This window comes from Porites lutea, chromosome 2 (assembly GCF_958299795.1).
Source record: "Porites lutea chromosome 2, jaPorLute2.1, whole genome shotgun sequence".
NCBI lineage: Eukaryota > Metazoa > Cnidaria > Anthozoa > Scleractinia > Poritidae > Porites > Porites lutea.
This window is the reverse complement of record NC_133202.1, coordinates 54,317,482-54,336,249: the sequence shown is the minus strand read 5'-3', so window position 1 is coordinate 54,336,249 and position 18,768 is coordinate 54,317,482. Positions and strand designations below refer to the sequence as shown.

The 18,768-nt window shown below is 40.2% G+C and overlaps 1 protein-coding gene across 1 annotated transcript; it reads left to right on the top strand.

Moving 5' to 3' along the window:
- The first annotated feature begins 3,842 nt into the window (after positions 1-3,842).
- Positions 3,843-16,532, top strand: LOC140929057 (solute carrier family 22 member 15-like). The gene is made up of 10 exons (XM_073378883.1): positions 3,843-4,045; positions 8,148-8,434; positions 8,832-9,060; positions 10,183-10,381; positions 10,912-11,118; positions 11,381-11,515; positions 13,955-14,052; positions 14,432-14,543; positions 14,816-14,888; positions 15,274-16,532. The coding sequence occupies exons 2-10, from the start codon at positions 8,150-8,152 to the stop codon at positions 15,463-15,465; spliced, it is 1,530 nt and encodes a 509-aa protein (XP_073234984.1). The 5' UTR covers positions 3,843-4,045; positions 8,148-8,149; the 3' UTR covers positions 15,466-16,532.
- The last annotated feature ends 2,236 nt before the right edge of the window (positions 16,533-18,768 follow it).

Below are 18,768 nucleotides of genomic sequence, written 5' to 3'. Positions count from 1 at the left end.
TTGATTTTTTGAAGGCTACAAGCGCTTTGTAAGTGAAATTTTGTTCGTTTTGGTCATATCTTAATCAACCTCGTCCATACGTTTCCAGCGCATCATAAAAAAAGCTTTGTTCCTGCGTTTGTTAAGGTCTCGATTGATCACTTATTTGATAACTGACCTTGATTTTGGAAAAAGAAGTTACTGTTTTGGATAAGTCTTAAATTTCGGATCCAAAAATCTGTACAAACCCTGGATATTCCTGGATATTGAGTGTCCGTGCGACAGGATTGGAATCCTACGACCTCCTAAACTCCGGGCTGTCGCCCTGTCCTGGTTGACGAAGACTCATGGAAAGCATGGCCGTTTCCATATCATGACTTTTTTCATATAAAATGACAAATACTGCAATTGCAAAGGTTTGGCACCGTTTTCGGGCGTAACAAAACCAAATCGAAGTTCTGTCGTTTAGGGTGAAAGAGAGTTGAATTTGTGAATGGTTTAGAGTGGGTCGTTTGGTTTGGTGGTAGTTATTTTCTTTCAAATATAGAACCCAACCCAAACCTACCCTCAACCGCGTTTTTATGCCACTTTGCAAGCTACTCCAGAAGAAGAAGTGAATAGTGCTGGGTGCTTTTTCTACGTGAAGCGTCGAGGTATCATCTGGCACTATTTGCACCACAGATCGCCCATGCGTAACGTTCAAAATATACGGATTTGAATGAGAGAGAAAAAATGGTTTCTGTAGCCTACGAATGTGTGAAAGGATTTAAACAAGAATCGGCTAACCTTGCTTAAAGATGTGTGTTCCTTCTTTCCTGTGTGGTTTCCGAGCCGATTTATGTCCATTTAATGGGAGTTATTGGAACCGGTTTGCTCTCTTTATAATACAGTTTACAGAACAACCCACCAAACGGCCATAAATCGGCCCATGGACCACACAGGAGAGACGTAACACACATTTTATGTAAGATAAGCTGTTTTTTTTTTAATTGAAATCCTTTCATTTTCGCAGGTTACAGAAAGGATAATTTTTTTTCCCATACAATCATACTCGAATGTTACGCAACAATGCCGATGCTAGCCCATGCTCATATTTCGAGCTTGGGCTACCTGTGTATGCACCGACCCCGAAAAGGTAGTTGTTTTAGTATTTGCCATAGGCTCATGTATTTACCAATTTTTTGTTATTGTAAGACGTCACTTAGTAAGAATTTTGTCTACGTTTCAGTTGAGAGCTAGACTGCAAAACAGTCGCGGTTTTTTTTCTTAAAATGGTTTAGAGTAGAGTAAGAACAGCGTAAGAGCCTCACGCGCAAACATGCGAATACGCAAGGCGAGCGAAAAAAAAACGTCTCTCCCCAGTCTAGCTCTCCGTTTTCAGTTTTTGTTTAACTTTTCGTGCGTACAGTGTACTTGAATACCCAAAAATACGGACGTTTTGCAGTCTAATTGAGAGCCTTCCTCGGATTTGCCCTGCTTGTGTAGCTAGCGTTATCGTTAGCGGCCCGCCAATGATCGCCCCATGTAAGGGAATCCGAATTCCGAAATGCTGGAAATTCATGTTTGTGGAACGGTGGAATCCTGGGCTTTGGAATACGGAATACAGCTCAAGGAATCTGAAATCCCAAAATGATTGGAATCGAGATTCCAAGTTCCACTGACGAAGACTGGAATCCAGTACCAGGAATCCGGAATCCAAGGCTGTCCTGGAACCCTTTACATGGGGCGAGAGTGAGGTTTTGCCGGCGAGGCCGCCATTCTCTGGGCGAAGCACTCCTCCCTCCACCGAGGCCTCAATACGCACTGACGTGATGATCCCGCCCGGCAGCCACGTGGGCTACTAGGACTTCTCGAGTGCGTTGTCCAAGTTTTGTAAAAAATTTAGTAAGACCATAAATTCCTGATACCGACAAGCCAAAGTTCGTCGCTTTTTTTTTTATTTGTTGGTACAGCCGCTTCAAGAGTTCGTAGCAAAAATGTCGTCTTCTGAACCTGTCGCCAAACGGGACGCCATATTGGCTCCCATCCCAAAAGAATACTCGCAAAGGATATTCTGAGTTCCGGGAGCCAAACAAACGGGAAAGCGTAAATACTTCCAATTTCGCCCCACTGAGGTTCTGAACTCCGTGTTCTCTTTTATCTTTCTTTTGCAGCTTACCATTCACCGTTTTTTGCCGTTTGTAATAATGACTAAGACGCTGATTATAAGAATTAAAGTGGAGTTATCAAAACAATGTTTGACGCGATTTATCTGACATAATCGCGACATACAAGAAGTGACGGTTGCCGTGACAGGATGATTGAAACAAGGTCAAGGTCTCTGGCGGCTTCCACTGCATGGGATAAGCTGTTTTCCCCACAGGTAGCCCAAGCTCGAAATATGAGCATCGGCGAGCATCGGCATTGTTGCAAAACATTCGAAATATAAGGATTTGTACGGGGAAAAAAACCTATCGTTTTCAGTAGCCTACGAGAATGAAAGGATCTCAACAAAAAAACAGCTTACCTTACACAGTATGTGTGTTACATCTCTCCTGTGTGGTCCATGGGCCGATTTATAGCCCGTTTCATAGGTAGTACTGTAAACGGTTTTCTTTCTCTAAGCTATATAGGTATGTGCCGCCCCATCGGGTAGGGTTTTTGCGCCGTTTTAGTCTGAAAACGGGTAACTATACACTTTGCTCATTTTGGTCTGGAATCGGATATGGTTTTCGAGGAAACTACGAGAGTGCATGAACGTATTTATCGTTTCAATATTCCAAATGAGTAAGAAAGAAAGAGGAATATGCGAATTCGAAATGGATTGGAAGAACATTTTTGTTTGCACTCTAATCTGAGTAATGATAACATAATTTCTGCCTAAAGGCCAGGTCTGAGAACGGGTGAGGAAACTTACACTTTTTGGTCTGAAATAGGGTCAGGATTTGGAGAACAGGGCAGCACACCCCAACCAAGAATTCCTAGAAGTACTCCCCGGAATTACCTTATATAGAGAGAGAGGTCCGTTTACAGTACAACCCATAAAACGGCCATAAATCGGCCCGTGGACCACACAGGAGAGACTACACACATTCATGTAAGGTAAGCTGTTTTTTATTGAAATCCTTTCCATCTAGTAGGTCACAGAAACGATAGGTTTTTTTCCCCATACTGGAGAAATCCTTATATTTCGAATGTTACGCAACAATGCCATGTAATAAAAGAAACCCTTTGAAAGAGATGTTTGTCTACTCCAACTAAACCTCCCGCAAAAAATAGCAACATTTGCCTCTCGGAGACAGCGTACCAGCACAAAGCAACGAGGAAGAAGTGTAAGCAAACAAATCAAGCCGCCATAATTCAGTGACAGCGGCAGTGTCTAATGTACAAACCACATCGCAAGCCCTGACCGAAGTCGAAAACAAGCGACATTTCTAAGCAGGAGTCCCAGTCCACTGCATCACACCTTTTTGCTCGGACGCGCTCGTTTCACCGCCCAACCTTTATCCGACCTGCTACATGCTACCAAGCCCGTGAACATGATCATTTACATAAGAAAAACAAGTTTGTAACAAAACAAAAGCCCGGCCAGGGCACTGAGCAAAAAACTGTAAAATGGCCCGTTGACTGACAACATACAGAGCGGGGGCAGCTGCAGTGTCAATTATTACTAGTTGTTTAATATTATTATTTATTATTATTATTATTATTATTATTATTATTATTATTATTATTATTATTATTATTTCTTAGTCTCCAAGGAAAAAGACAATAGACTCCATGGCTTTTCGATGGCATGCAAAATAACCGTGAAAATGCAAAAAAGGTCAGTGAAGCGTTAATTCATTGCATAACCTAATACATAACCTACCGGAACGAAACTTCACAGTAACAAAGCCTCATTGTAGAAGCTTTATATATTAAGCATCATCTTAGGCTGATGCAGCAAGATCTCCTGTACTTTGCTGTGTACGCAAGATATCACTTCTTCTCTTTGACTCTACGAAGGTGTTTTATGCCGGCCTCCAAGAGCTGACTTTTCAATTTCATCTGAGCTTTAGAACTTAAGTTGATGCAGTTCAACAAGGTTAGTGTTCGGCGAATAAGTTTAACAAGTAATTAGGGCGCCGAAAATAATGTAAAGATTATGTTTACCACAATTTATATTTATCTTAGGGGCTAATAGCTTCTAAAACTCTCATTATAACTACTTACTGCATGGCATACTATGACCACACTACAAATAACACCAGCCCCATTTTTTTCAGCTGTGTGAACACTGAATATCGAGACAATTGTCGTCTCTGTGTGAACATTGACTTGAAGCCGGTGTTCAATTGACACTACAGTCCTGTAGATTTACCCAACTTTGTATGAAAATTGTATAACTATATGATTCTGATCGCGTCTGAAAACATATGCACCGTTACAGCTGCACTGACTTGGTCTATTTTTTCTCTTCATTTTCTAAATTTCGTTTAAAAAATAAATGTCCACCAAATTAATGTGCAATCTTATGCACGAACGATACAAATACATTATAATTACAGCCAAACCAGGTCAAGCGTACCCCCGAAGAATCCATTAATGAATTTATTATTCAAAAGTTGAATCCGTTGCTAGTTGTAGATTTCAGATTGATCTCTGCATTCTTGTATGTGTAATGAGCCGTGAATTCACACGCGAGGCAGTTATGAAATTTCTACCGGCTCCATTTTCCTGAAATTGATGTAAATGTCTTCTAAGAAGCTTAATCCATTCAAAGATTTCCAATCTGACCAAATACAGAGAAGTTCTCGTAAAGACTAGAGAATATTCACTGCTCATTACGCATGCAGAAATGCCGCTTTGAATTTGACAACAGTTACGGGAACGACTAATGGATTCATTTTTCAAATAATCAATTCACTGATAGAATCTTGGGGGGTACGCTTGACTTGGTTTGACTGTAAGCTCTCTTACGCTAAAATACCGTAAAATTCCGAAAATAAGCCCCGGGGCTTATATTTTTCAAAGGCCCTTTTTGAGGGGCTTATTTTTGGAGGGGCTTATATTCGGAGGGGCTTATCTACGGAGGGAAATTTGCGTTTCAAAATCGATACGGCTAGCCTTACAGTTGGAGGTAAATTTACCGTTTTTGCTTTGTTTTTCTTTGTATTTGAGGGCAATTTTCCAAGTACAAGCCCCACCCAATAATTCCTAAAGTACCCCTCCCCGGGTTTAGAACTGTCACATTACTGAACCTTTCTTGAGTCATATGCACTGTTGAGCGGAGCCATGTTCATAAAATTTTAAGCCGCTGATAAGCACCTTTCTCCTGCTGCACCTGATTGCACAGTGCAGGAATCACCTGTAGAAGTTTGCAGATCATGACCTTCTGAGGTTCTTGTAACTCCTTCCTTTTGTCTGGTATGTTATCGAGACCTGTATAACAACCATTGATCAAAATCTTAAATTTCCAGTTGGACTTTTCTTAAAGCCCAACTAGAATTAAAATATGTCAGACACCACATCATCAGCGGAAATAATTCGTTTTAAGAAACTGTAATTCCGTGGAGTAGTAATCAGATTTCGAGAACCTTCATCAATAATGACTCCATTCCACATCGTTGTATATGCTACATAGCCTTGCTGGTTTAAAAACGCAGAAGTCTAGGACTAAGTGCAGTTTTGTAAAGATACGCGTTTTGAGGCTTACTAAGCATCAGATCTAGGATCGAAACGGAACAATGATAAATTTAGATGTTGGAAGATTCTTATTTCAGCAAAGATTCTTTTTTTTTTTATGAAAATGTATATTACAGTGGAGCCTCGATATAACCAACATCTATTCAACGAAGTCCTCGGTATAAGGAATTATTTTTTAAGCCCAATAATGATAAAATGTATGGCAATACGAAACAGGACCTCGATATTAGTTAACGAACCTCGTTATAACAAACATATTTTGCCAGTCCCTTCGCCCTCCCTTATATCGAGGTTCCACTGTACTTCTATTCTATGTAACAATTAGTTCATGCGTCAGCGTGCGTATGTCGAGATATTGAGCACGCGGAAAGTTTGGAGAGCACGAAAGAGGCGTAAGAGTTGCACGAGGCGCAGCCGAGTGCAACTCTAGCCTCTTGAGTGCTCTCCAAACTTCCCAAGTGCTCAATATCTCGACATACGCACAGCTGCAGCATGAACTAATTGTTTTATAACATTATCAAAGCGATCAATGCAGCAGTTAATTTAAAATTTTATTATTGTAGGGCGCGCTCAAAGCAGTACGCGCCAATGTTTACGTGACTATGTTTTTTTATCACAGTTCAGCTTATGTTTTTATCCTGAAAATGAGAGAAAGTTTACTCTAAAATGATTGTAAAATCCATATTTAGGTGCCGGAAAACTATTAATTCACCGAAAAATTGTTATTGAGAGAAAACAACTTTGCAAAGAATGAGCTCACGCCATAGTCCGCACAGCTCGCGGAGATGACAACAACAACAACACTCACCTCTTTTCTTTGCTATCGGTTAGCAAATTCAAACGTTTCCTCTTAAATTTCCTCATAAAACACATGGTAAACGCTTCTTCGTGTACTGCTGAGTTATGGATGCACTCAGGAGACTCAGGATTGCAACAGGGGTCTTTTTTGCATGAGCATGCGCGACCGCTGACTTGTCAAAGAGCACGCGACCAGTGACAGTGACCGTGCTGCATAGTCATAGGAACCAAATTGTTCACTTTGAAAGCTTGCTTGAGATTGAAATGGTAGCAGGAACTTTGGAAAGACCTTCGTTGTACAAAATAAGTAAAGATCTGTTGATTTAAAGTGGAGACTGATGCGCTGAACGAGGTGAAAGAGCAAGTTTCTCAAGGATGTCTGACACAAACATGGCTGCTTGTTGTTGTTTGGCGCTCGACTCGTGTCTTGATTCCCCTTTAAGAACCGCAAAGTTTCGCATAGAATGCATTGCTGATGCGTAGCTACTAAGCAAAATGTTCTTTATTTAGTGTTTGTCTATAAATCGGATGTAAATCAGTTTCTTGATGCCGTAGAAGATTTCTGTCAATTATTTGTTAATAGCTGATTTAACCATATTTCGGGAGTGGATTAATAACGATCAGCGGGCGACTACCACGCCGTTTTCAGTTGGAATAGAAAGTTTTTGCCTTAAGTATTTTAGCGATACAAAGTTTGTTTACAGGAAAATTGTAGAACTTCTTGTTTTTGCGTGGACTAACATTGTAACGCATCTTTTACAGGAATTTGCTTTTAGCCAGAACTTAAACGTTCTAATGATCTTTAACTTTTGGTCGGCATTACATGTTTACTGTACTTCTTGGGAAACCTAACCGTTTGTTTCATCAAAATCGGTCACAAGATTGGTCCTATTGAATGCAGTTTTGACTGTGTCTCATTGATATTCATTTTTTTTATTGTTCGAGACATGCAGAGTGACTACCACCAACATCTCACCAGGTGACTAATCTACGTCTCGTGTGCTCTTAATTTTGTAGCTTTAAAGTGCTGGGAAAATTGTAGAACATATATTAATTCACTGCTGAACTGAACATCGGCTTTCGCGCACTTCGAACCCACTTGCTGAAATTTGCTATGTTTTTTTTTTGATATTTCTCTTCCTTTCCGATTTCAAAACAAAGAAATTGAAAGTGTTTACTTGCATCAACAAACGTTTCTGCACTTTGTTTAGACTTTGATGAGGCCAGCGCAATCCTCCAGGCACTACATATACACGCGCTGTTGTCCATGTCAGGTGGGGAGATGAAATTTGATAGTAGCTCGTGTATGTTAAAGCCGGTCTACTTCGCTTTTGTTAAGACCATGTTGGAGTTTTTTTTGCAAACTACACATTTTGTTAAATTACGAGCGCATTCGCCAAGACTAACGAGCAAAATAATCGCTATGATAGCTTTGAGACGCGCCATTTTGATGAAGGCAAACCCTGTGGTGAGCCTCCATGCACATCGCTTGTTCAGCGGTCGCGCATGCTCATGCAAAAAAGACCCCTGTTCAGGATTGCTAAGCTCACGTTCTTAAACAACTCGAGGAATTACGAATAGTTTATCGACGTCATCAGCGTGCTCAATAGGAATATGAAGCACGCTCGCGCTATTGAATTTGATTAGACGAATTTTCTAGCTATGTTATAATCTATTCTATTCGATCTATTTTTCTCTTTCAGTTATGAAGTCGCAAACCACTGACCAAGTTTTGGAAACCATAGGCAGCTTTGGTCGCTATCAGATCGTTCTTAACATATTTTTTAACTTAGCATATGCTTTTTGGTGGTCTGTGCCTGTGATGGGAATGGTTTTCATCGCGGGAGAGCCTGGCTGGAAGTGTAAAAATAAAGCTACCTGTCCCTTTAATGAAACCATTAATCTCGGAGGTGACATGTACTCCTTCAGATGTAATATTCCAAGGAAAGACTGGGAGTTTGCTGATGACTTCACTTCAATAGTAACTGAGGTATTTATTCACCCCAGTATTGCCATAAAAGTTTAGGGGAGGGGAGTTACAGTATTGTTTTGGTGTGAGTTAAATTAGCAAGGTAACATATTCCAAAAGAGCCAAAAGAAAAATTGTCAATTTTACACCTTTGTAGTAAATGCCAATATAACTGATGGTTAGTAAAACCTGTATACGATCGAGTTAATTGTAAGTTACTCAGTGGTGGAAAATTAGATTTCGGGAATCAGGGAACCCCAATTGTTTTGAAAGTGTATTCTGGCAGTTTTAAAGATGACCCCCTCTTTTTCTTTTCTTTTCTCTCTTTCTTTTCTTTATTCTCTCTTGTTTTCGTTCAACAGTCTTTTTGCCAGTAACATTTTTAATGTAATAATGTTATATTTCTTTGGATTCATAGTTTGACCTTGTATGCGACCGAGGATCTTTGGGTTTCGTCTCGACCTCTGTTATCTTTGCCGGTTTTTTCATCGGGAGCATTCTTGTTAGTCCCATCTCTGACAAGTTTGGCAGGAAGCTTCCTCTTTTCATCTGCGGCTTTTTGTGCTGTGTTTTTCATTTTGCTTCATCCTTTGCTCCTGTCTTCTGGTTGTTTGCTCTTTTTCGAGCCATCATTGGGTTTATGATCGGTGAGACTTTAATTTTTCTTTTTCATACTTAATACTTACTAGTGATTTTTTTGTACGAGGCACTTGGGTGGTAATAGGTCAACCTACTAGAAATTGATACTTAATGTACTTCCTCACTAACCTTGGCTCTGAAGAAAATCCAAAGACAATTGTTTAGTATAAATGGTCTAAGTTTGTGAAAGTTAGGTTTAGGAGTGTTAATTTTAGAGGTATTATTCATTCTTTGTGTTCAAGGCCAAGTTGACCATTGCAAAGAGTCTTCACATCACGCCCGAAGGCAAGTCAGTAGGCAGTCATAGGCTCGAGCTCCTCTTTGTTCAGTGCCAAAACATGATCAACCAAAAGCATTAATATATAGATTTGGCCAGGGCTAAAATCAAAGTTCCCATTAATAAATTTATGATTTAAATCAAACAATTAACTTGTAATCCACAAATCAGTTAACTTTAGAGCACATTTATGTGAAGACAGGTCAAGTGATTTTAGAGAAAAATAATTCGCGAACGGTCCAAGAGTGAAACAAATCTTACATCGAGTTAATAGCCTTATGTGTGCAGCCCCAAAACAGCAATCATCTTCGATCACATTTTTATGGCTCTTGATCATAGTACATTAGGCCTGGAAAACACAAGCGCCAAATTTGCAGTGGGTCAAAACTGGGGTAAGAAGAGGCCAGTTTAGAGGAGTTTAAAGCCTACTAGAGAGACATTTTTACCGGAAGCAAAGCAAATTCTTCCGGTAGATCTCAGTACCACAATGTACGTGAATACTGTAGTTACCAGCCGACAACGGTAAGTGGCAGCCATCTTGAAGTGGGCGTAAAAAAAAAGGCCGGCGGCGGTCGGTGTACGGTCACGTGATTGCCAAATTTTATTTATTTATTATTTATTACAGATTCACTCCATTTTCTAGGATGGATAGATTGACTTAGCTATGGGGCTACGCTCCAGCGCGCGCAAAGCGTGCGTAAAGCTCCGCTATTATAGGTCTTTTTGTTTGATGTTTAAAAACATTCTATTTCTTGTGACGTTTAGAGCTCTAATCCTTCATTAGAGTGCACGTTAATGGATCAAACATGTGTCGTTAAGTCCAGAATTGAGTGATCTTTTTTTCCCTCCCTAGGTGCGTACAGCATCCCATTATTTGTACTGTTAACGGAGTTTTCTGGTGTACGTCATAGAGGAATGACGGGGGGTTTGGTATGGACTGGTTTCTTTTTAATGGCTATGGCTTTGGCAGGCTTTGCATACGCCATACGGGATTGGAGAACTTTCACCATGGTGACTGGAGCCTCGGGAATTCTTCTCGTCTCTGGCTGGTTGTAAGTACAAGCAAAGTGTCAGCCGGGGACGACGACGACGTCGTCGGTCCGCATTTGAATTTACAGAACTGTAAGGGCTTTTCCAAAGGACAAAAACAGCTGCTGGAAATTACAATGTCTTGGTATTAAGCGGGTAGCCGGAAAGCGGATCAGTTAGGTTTGATTTAGCTTCTTGAATGTCAATTTCACATAAGCCTGATTTTTTTCAGGCTTTCTTTTCGCAGTCGCTCGTCTCGCGACTTCGTCGTTGTTCGCTTTCGCTCGCGCTTTCGTTCGCTTGGCGAGCGTCCTTCGCGCCTTCGGTGCTCATGCATTCGACTTGTGGCAAGTCTACGTCTGCGATGATCTTCGTCATATTTTATGTTCTTTTGTGTTATTGTTGTTATATGTTCAAAGGATAACCCTTTCAGTACGGTTGTTTTACTGCATACATGGATATGCCGTTATCAGGAAGAAAAATAATAAAAAGCTTTTGCTGGTGTGTGACAAATCGTCGTGCATGGGTTATTATATATTTATTTTTTTCATAGCTTCATCCCAGAGTCTGTCCGTTGGCTTCTTAAGAAAGGACGGCAATCTGAAGCAAGAACAATTCTCGCTAAAGTTGCGAGATTGAATAAAAAAGAAATGCCAGAGGTAGAACTGAAAATGCCAAAAGAAGAGACACTTGGTGACTTGCGAGATCTGTTTTCTTCGCGAAAAATGGCTCACAGGACCCTAGTCTCATGGCTTATCTGGTAAGGGGTGTTTTTGTTTTTACAAGAATATCATAGTTGTACATATTGCTCGAAAGAAAAATAAATCAAATTACCCTTGTTTCGTTGCTTATTAAGATACGTGGTAAGGGATGCTTATTTCATAATTTTAATGAGGCTGAGTATGAAATCGTGAGAAATTACGCAAATGAAGTAGGGTGTTGTTCAGGATTGTGGAATTCTCTTAGCCCCTTTGGCGGGAAATTGTCCACCATTGATGTTCTGCTTGTTCTTTGCTCATCAGGTTGGCTGCCTCCTTTATTTCATGGGGTATAGCCTTTGCGTCTCCATTTGTTGGAGGAAATATCTACGTGAACGTTGTGATATCGTCCTGTGCCAGCGTGCCCGCATATCCAGTTAGTGCGCTTTTGACTCTAAGGTAATTGACCTAATTTTAATTGAACCTCTTGCTCAGAACACCCTCTGCCTTGGAATATGGTAAGTATAAGTACATCTGTAGATACCCGAAACGGGGAAGGCCAATATTATTAAAAAAAAGAACTTTTTTCTCTTTAAAATGTATTATTTATAACATATTAAAATACGTCAATCAAATAGAAAACAGAAAATCACAAGAAAAACGTGAACACCTAAACCAGACAGGACAAAATTTTAGCGGCATCTTCCTTTTAGACGAGATAGTTATGAGTATAAAATGAGTGTAAATATAAGGGCTGTTTTCCGGCGAAAACAGTGGCCGCTGTGGGAAGATGACCGTTGCAACGGGATTGGCCCTTATAGCGGGTTGGACAGTACTAAATGACCTTATATTTTGGTGAACTGGAAGAGCATAACCTACAAGAACAACGGGCTTTATTTGCATGACCATACAAGCACATACAGTATTGCAAAAGCTATGTTTAGGAATCAAAATTACACCTCAGGGCAATTACGTTACTTTGATAATAATTTGTCACGAACATCAAAACAAGCTGAAATATATTTTATGAATTGTATATTGATAAAGTAATTAGAAGAGTTCATCAGTTCATTGATCAAACCGTTTATAGGTAACTGGGTAAGAATGAGAATGAGAATGTTGAAGGTTGTTTTGCCAATACAATTGAGGAATTTCCATAGGGAGGGATCCCATAGGAAAGAAAAAATTTTAGTTACTCAGTGTTTTGGTACATAGATATTCAGGTGCATTTCCCTAACACCCCTCTTAGTGGCGCTTATCCATAGTGGAGCCTCTCGCGCACGATTGCACGTGCAGCGGAGCACCATGGGTAAGAACATTTGGATGTTAAATAGTCTAGTTTCGAGTTCGCTAATGACAGCTGAATAACAGAAGTGAAGAGGCATTTTTTACAGACTTAGCCTCCATCTGAAGTAAATTTATCTACAAATTCCAACGAGAGGAAGACCTTTTGGTTACTCTGTCTATTGTGTCTTTTCAAATTTCAAACACTTACTTGTGGGAATTTTAGCCTGAATTTCATCCGATTACTTCGAGTCTTTATTACTCCCTCAGCAACGTCTGAATCGACCGGCCGTTAATGCCGTCCAATGACGTCACTACTCCTCTGCTTTAATTCATGCAAAAAGTAAAACACGATTTTCAACTGTGAGAAACCAAGAAATATCGTTTGGAAATGTCTACATGATACAGAACAGCTGACAGAATTGCTTTTATTACTCTTTTCGATCGTAATTCATGTTTTTAACGTTCAAACTATCAATATCAACTGCATGCAGTACTCTCTTAACCGGTTGTAATTCAAACTCGGTCGCAATCACGCAATGAAATAAATACAAACACGAAACACTTAGTTCAAAAACACAACAATTTACTTTAATTGAAAAGAAGCTAATAAACGAAGAAAAAATACAACAAGGAAACAAGAAAGAAAAGCTAACAGAATCATGACAACATGACATTGCTCTTCAGAAACTTTGCGTAAACAAAATCACTGCGGAAACCACAAAGCGGCTCTAAAAGAAAAACCTACCGACTCTCCGCAATGATTCTTCATTCGCAGTTCAATTTAGCTATTCAGTTTGGAAGACAAGGACAATTTTGCTGTTTACGATGAAGATTATCGAAATGTTTGAACTCCTTGCAAGCATGCCACCGATGCGATCCGCTGAATATCAAGCGACAATTCCGCTAAACTATCTCATAATTATACATAACTATGCGCATGTTTAGACAACGATCCCATCAAAATCACTACCCGGTTTTCGGGTAGTAGTGACGTGATCACCGGACGGCATTAACGGCTGGTCGATTCAGACGTTGCTGAGAGGAGAAAACGACTCGAAGCAATCGGATGAAATTCAGGCTACGGGAATTTGTGAAATTTTTTACTTTATGTCAAGGCTACCCTATATAAATGTGTCGTTAATGTTTGTATTCAGCGGTAACTGTTAATTCGAAACTAGACAATTTTTTCCTGAAAAAACCGTTCGTAGGTACCTCCGTATGTCCACCCTTTCATGTTAGCGGATGTGTAGTATCTTACCACCTTAAAAACCAAGGCATATACAAATTGCGCTTTAACTTGATATTGGACATCCCTGTCATGATCAATTGACAGCTGCCATAATAGGATACCTGCTGAACAGTGTCATGACTGCATCCACTTGCACAACTCATTGAGGCGACGTGTTCTTTTAAAGGTCTTCGCTAACCGTTTATGGTTTCAAGAAATCGCAGGCTCAGAACACTTTACGTTAGAAAGACAGTTCTTAAAAGTACTTGGGAGAGCTTCGCTTTCAGGTCTTCGCTAAATCTGTATATTAAAGTATCTGTTCTGGTCAAAAAAAATGTTAAAATGTTTACTGTACTATATTTCTTTCAACTTTTTTTTCAAAGGTTTGGTCGCCGAAAAATTCTCATGATTTCGTTTTTGGTGGCTGCTGTTGGTGCAATAGGTGCGCTCCTACTCACTGACAAAGCAGAGGACGATCAAGGTACGTCATCAACTTAAATCTCATGACAAGGATGCAAGTATCGAGTATCGTTTAGGAGTATCGAGTTCCTTAGAAATTCTAAGCTATTCCCACAACTCGCATTCTTTCCTATTGTAAGTAATGCAAGGCAAATGAATTTCAATTTTTCAAAAAATCGAACACTTACTTATGTATTGAGATCCCCAATAAATCAAGAAACAGGAAAGGAAAGGAGAGAAAAGAAATAAGCCAGAAGCCACTATCGCTAAGCAACTTTTAAAATCTCAGCTCCGTCCTTATTACCCGCCTATTCTGATCAACTGGATGCCGCCCTTAACTAGATTAACTGAGACTGATTGCTACATTAACACCCAACATCTTTTCTCAATCGATTCCTCAGGATACTTGGCAGGGAAAATCTTCATGTCTATGGTGGTTGCCAAGTTTAGCATTGAGATTTCATTTTCGTTGGTGTATATTTACTCTGCGGAGCTGTTTCCGACAACTTTAAGGTGAGAGACTTTACTATATCGCTCTCGGTTTTTGATGCCTTAATTGCCTTAGAGTCGTGGCTGATAACCAAAACATTTTGCCACGAGTATTTTCGTTCTACAGCTATTTTGCTCATACAACGAGACGCTACAGAAAAGATAATATTCATAACAAAATTTGACGGCCAACTATAAATCTCTGGATCTCAAATTTACCTTATAAACCAAAAAAATTAGCATAACAGCTACAGGTTTGCATTAACGGTACAAACTTGTTCTTTTGTTTTTCTCAGGAGTGTTGGCATGGGAACATCAACAGCATCTGCTCGTGTGAGCGCCTTTGCCGCTGCTTACGCGCCTCTTTTGGTAAGTGACCACCCCGATTGTCCTTATCGATTAAGCATAGGGGAAGGGCCCTTAGGAAACTTGTGCAGTTTTAGCAGCCACCGCCGCCGTCGTTGTTGCATAAGCTCCCTTTTGACTCTCGTTCCAAAACAATAAGAAGCCAAGGAAATTCCGAGTTGCCAGAGCTGATCAAAACGTGCAAAAACTAATTGCTATCCACCGATTTGGTAAATACCAGAAGCCTAATACTTATAACTGGTAGCTAAATCTTTTTTTTTTTAATGATTCGACGGTTACAAAGGTTTTACATGCATTTTGATGGCTCAATTAGTTTTTACTAGTAATAGGACCGGCACTCAGCGACATTTCAGGTTTACTCAACGTTCCTTTCACCTTTCTTTTTCAGCTCACCGTTCACCGTTTCTTGCCGTTTGGAATAATGGCTGGCCTCGCAGTTGCAGCAGCAATTGCAGTTATGACTGCACCTGAAACCCATAACCAACCCACCTTGGAAAATTTGTGCCTCGATCAAAATGATTACGATCAAAACAACAAAAATTCTGATAAAGTGGACAGCGAGAAAAGCACCTTGATGTAAATTACCTCCTCACTTCAAATATATGTTTTTAAACCTGTTTAAAAACAAGCTAAGGCTCTCGCACATTTGCTTACGCTTATAATTGCTATCTTAACGCGAGCTTGCTGTACTCGTTTTTCAATGACGCGGAATGGCGACCAGGTTGCGACCAAGTACAAAGTAGTAATCAATTAGGAATTACACTCTTCTAAGTAAACGAGAAGGAATAATCGGGAGAAAGGATGAAAGAAGGCGAATTTACTTTTTGTTAAAGAGCGACGTTTTTACTACCTCTGTAGCCGTCATGGAACTTCCTACTTGAGGTTGATTGACGTGTGGCCGGAAAAAATACTTCCGGTCACAGTGTTAGAGGCCTTCGTAGTCCTTTCTTAAGGTAGAGAGCCCACCGCGCGGTTGTACAAATACTCATGACTTTTAGCCAGCTCCACCTGAACTCGAGCCGAGCGTGGCACGCGACATAATGTCCCGCGATCAAGGGAAGTCAGATGTCATTTGACGTTTTAGTGTAGACGTCAGCCGCGTCGCTTGGACGTGCACGCTCCATGGAAAAGCAAACGGTCGCTCGTTGTGCTCTCTCTCCCTTGGTAGCGTAGCGTCCGGCCTGGAGAAACCATTGCTCGCAGAGCAAAGTTTTGGTTACGTAGTAAGAAAGCAATATTTAGCTGTCCAGTCAATCTAGAGTTCATTTCAATATTATTCTGTTTTCTGGTCCAACAAAGATCGGGCTACAATTCACTACTGCTTGAATGGACCTTATTCTGTTAAAACTGATGTAGTAACTACCCTCCTTAAGTAGGGCATTTTTGCTTTAGACCCCCCCCCCGCCCGTCTGGAATTTCCATTCCAGGGGGGTGCCTGTCAGACCCGGCTACCATCCCCTGCATTTCCGTAATTTTCCAACTTGGTTAGGCACCCCTTGGAAAGAATATTTCCATCAAAAAAGCTGTTGCATTATACTATTAGGCGAAAGATAATTGTTGATAAAGTGAGGAAAAATATTTTTGTTAACGTGAAAACAGTGTCTAATAATCTCAATTTTGCCTTGTGAAGGTTTTCCTTTAGTTAATAATTAATGCCAAGTCACAACATGGAGGGGATACTGTACAAGACAAGACTACTCAAGTTGCCCTGTGCATGACCGAACAGTTGTTATGATTATTGTGTCGTTGGATGCCCCTGTCAACTATTGCCTAACGCTTCCACTACTTTCTTTACCCATATAGTTTTTTTTTTTTTCAGTTTTACTCTCGGTCATTTTGCCACGTCCTGAGTGTGCGCTTTTTTACCGGTCTTGAGACTGAAATTTGGTGGCTCGTCAGAAATTCATGATCAGAACTCTTGAAAAGAAAGTGTCCGACCATAACTTTCTCTGGAAGTCATCAGTGAGACGGATACTGAGGCTGCATCTGCTTCTGTGCCCGTTTCTCGAAAGTCCCAATAATTAACGGGCCCTTAAGCTGTTGTTGTTTACATGCAAGACAGAACTTCCAGTAGTTTTGCATCTAACATGATAAAATTATCAGTTATGAAAAAAATGGAGTATTTTGCTAGCCAAGACTCGCTCTTCTCTTATTCCTTTTATTTCGATCTGAATATTTGATTTCGAGCCCGACAAGTTATGGGGACTTTGGACTGAACGGGCCCCTCTGGTCTGTTGTCTAAGGCCTCAAGACGGAATTTACTAGAAAAGTAAACTTAATGCTTTTGCCTCAACAGTGTCCTTTTAACGTGAATTTGAAGACGTCAGGGCCTAACCCATTGGTAAACACGTTTGATTCCAGCTTTCTAACTTGCCGTATCTGCGGTATATCATCTTAGTGTCAGGTTTTAAAGCTTGTTTGAGTAGCTCAGCCTGCTGTAAGTAGAAAATTGTCTGATATACTTTGACGCATCCTTTGGTAAAGGAATGAGAGAAGAACAGGTTAGCGTTCTAGACCCCAGGTTTCCCTCATTGTATACATTCAATACTAGAAACTGAAACTCATGTCTTAAGTCTTTTCACTCAAGGAGAGGTTTGTAGACTTGAAAATAGCGCTACGTCACCTACCACTCCACAAGGCCGCCCTGCCTGGATAGCATTTCCCCGATTACTTTGCAATATTTTCTTAGTTGCGAGTGCTAATGTATTTTTTTTAATACTGGTTAGCCTGTGCATGCATTTGAAAAGGGGGGAGACAGGGCTTAGAGCGAATTGCTTACCTAACGTCCTTGAGCAAGAGTTACAGCGTAACCCTTTCGACGGATTCTTCTATCTCCTCGACGACCTTTCCATCGGAGTCTTAATAGGTAGTACCCAAGTAAGATTCAGAGCCACCCTTCCCCAAAATATACATATGGAATAACATGATTTCTTTTATTGTGATTCTTCACTGAAGACAAAAAAGCTTCCGAGCCTGAGATCATTTATCGAGGTTGTCCAAAGTTTAATGCCTACTCAGTGTTTACTCTGTTCAGTGTGTACTGGCAGGGTGTATGATTTTGATGTTTTCCAAACCCTTACTCAATGCTTTTATCACGCAGGTGTCCGAAAAACTGACCAACACTTTACTTTTAAATCAGGTACTGTTGGCAGCCAGACTATGCAACCTTTCATTTGTTGTATAATTGAACAAATAACTTTGGAAACATCAAAGAAATGTATAAACAATTTTGTTTTCTGCCGGTCTTAAGTTCGAAGGATGGTGTTCGTTGTTACGCAACACCACTCCTTGTCTTCTCACACTTAGGCGACTCGCTGTATGTTGTATTAAACTGACTCTATTAAATGGCCGGTAAGAACATCTTTCAAATCGCCGAAAATGTCTTAAAAACATATTTTTCTCGTGATGTATTTTGCTCAACGACCTTAAGAATTTAGATCTTAACGCTCATTTGGTTTGAGTGACATTTTATAACCTGGCCCATCTCCAATGACCTCTCGTTTAATGCGTTAGCGCCAGCAGAATTTGGAGCTTGAGAGTAGAAAAAGTAAAAAAAAAGTGCTCCATACTATAAAGGTAAGTTAATTCCTATTGCATGTTGGAAAATTAATTATCGTACTGTAGAAGTACATCAGATTTCTTCTCAGGAAACGCCAGTGATCTGTTTCGACAACGCCAAGGCATAGGTGAATTATGCAAACGTCTCATATTTCACTCAAAATTTGTTCAAGTTCAGAACGTTCGTTTGAAGCGCAAATTAAATTACCCAAGCCAGTTCTTACATATGTTTTAGCACAATGTTTAACTACCTTATGGCTTGAGTTTCAGGGAAAACCAAGGAGTAGCGCATGCCTAAAAATTAAATCGCGACCTTCAAGCCTAA

What these genes read in the sequence shown, in the direction of transcription:
- LOC140929057 (XM_073378883.1), top strand. Translation starts at nt 8,150, where the DNA reads ATGAAGTCGCAAACCACTGACCAAGTTTTGGAAACCATAGGCAGCTTT. An exon ending in CATCATTGGGTTTATGATCG is followed by an intron (nt 9,061 to 10,182) that starts GTGAGACTTTAA and finishes TTCCCTCCCTAG; the next exon opens with GTGCGTACAGCATCCCATTA. An exon ending in AGTGCGCTTTTGACTCTAAG is followed by an intron (nt 11,516 to 13,954) that starts GTAATTGACCTA and finishes TTTTTTTCAAAG; the next exon opens with GTTTGGTCGCCGAAAAATTC.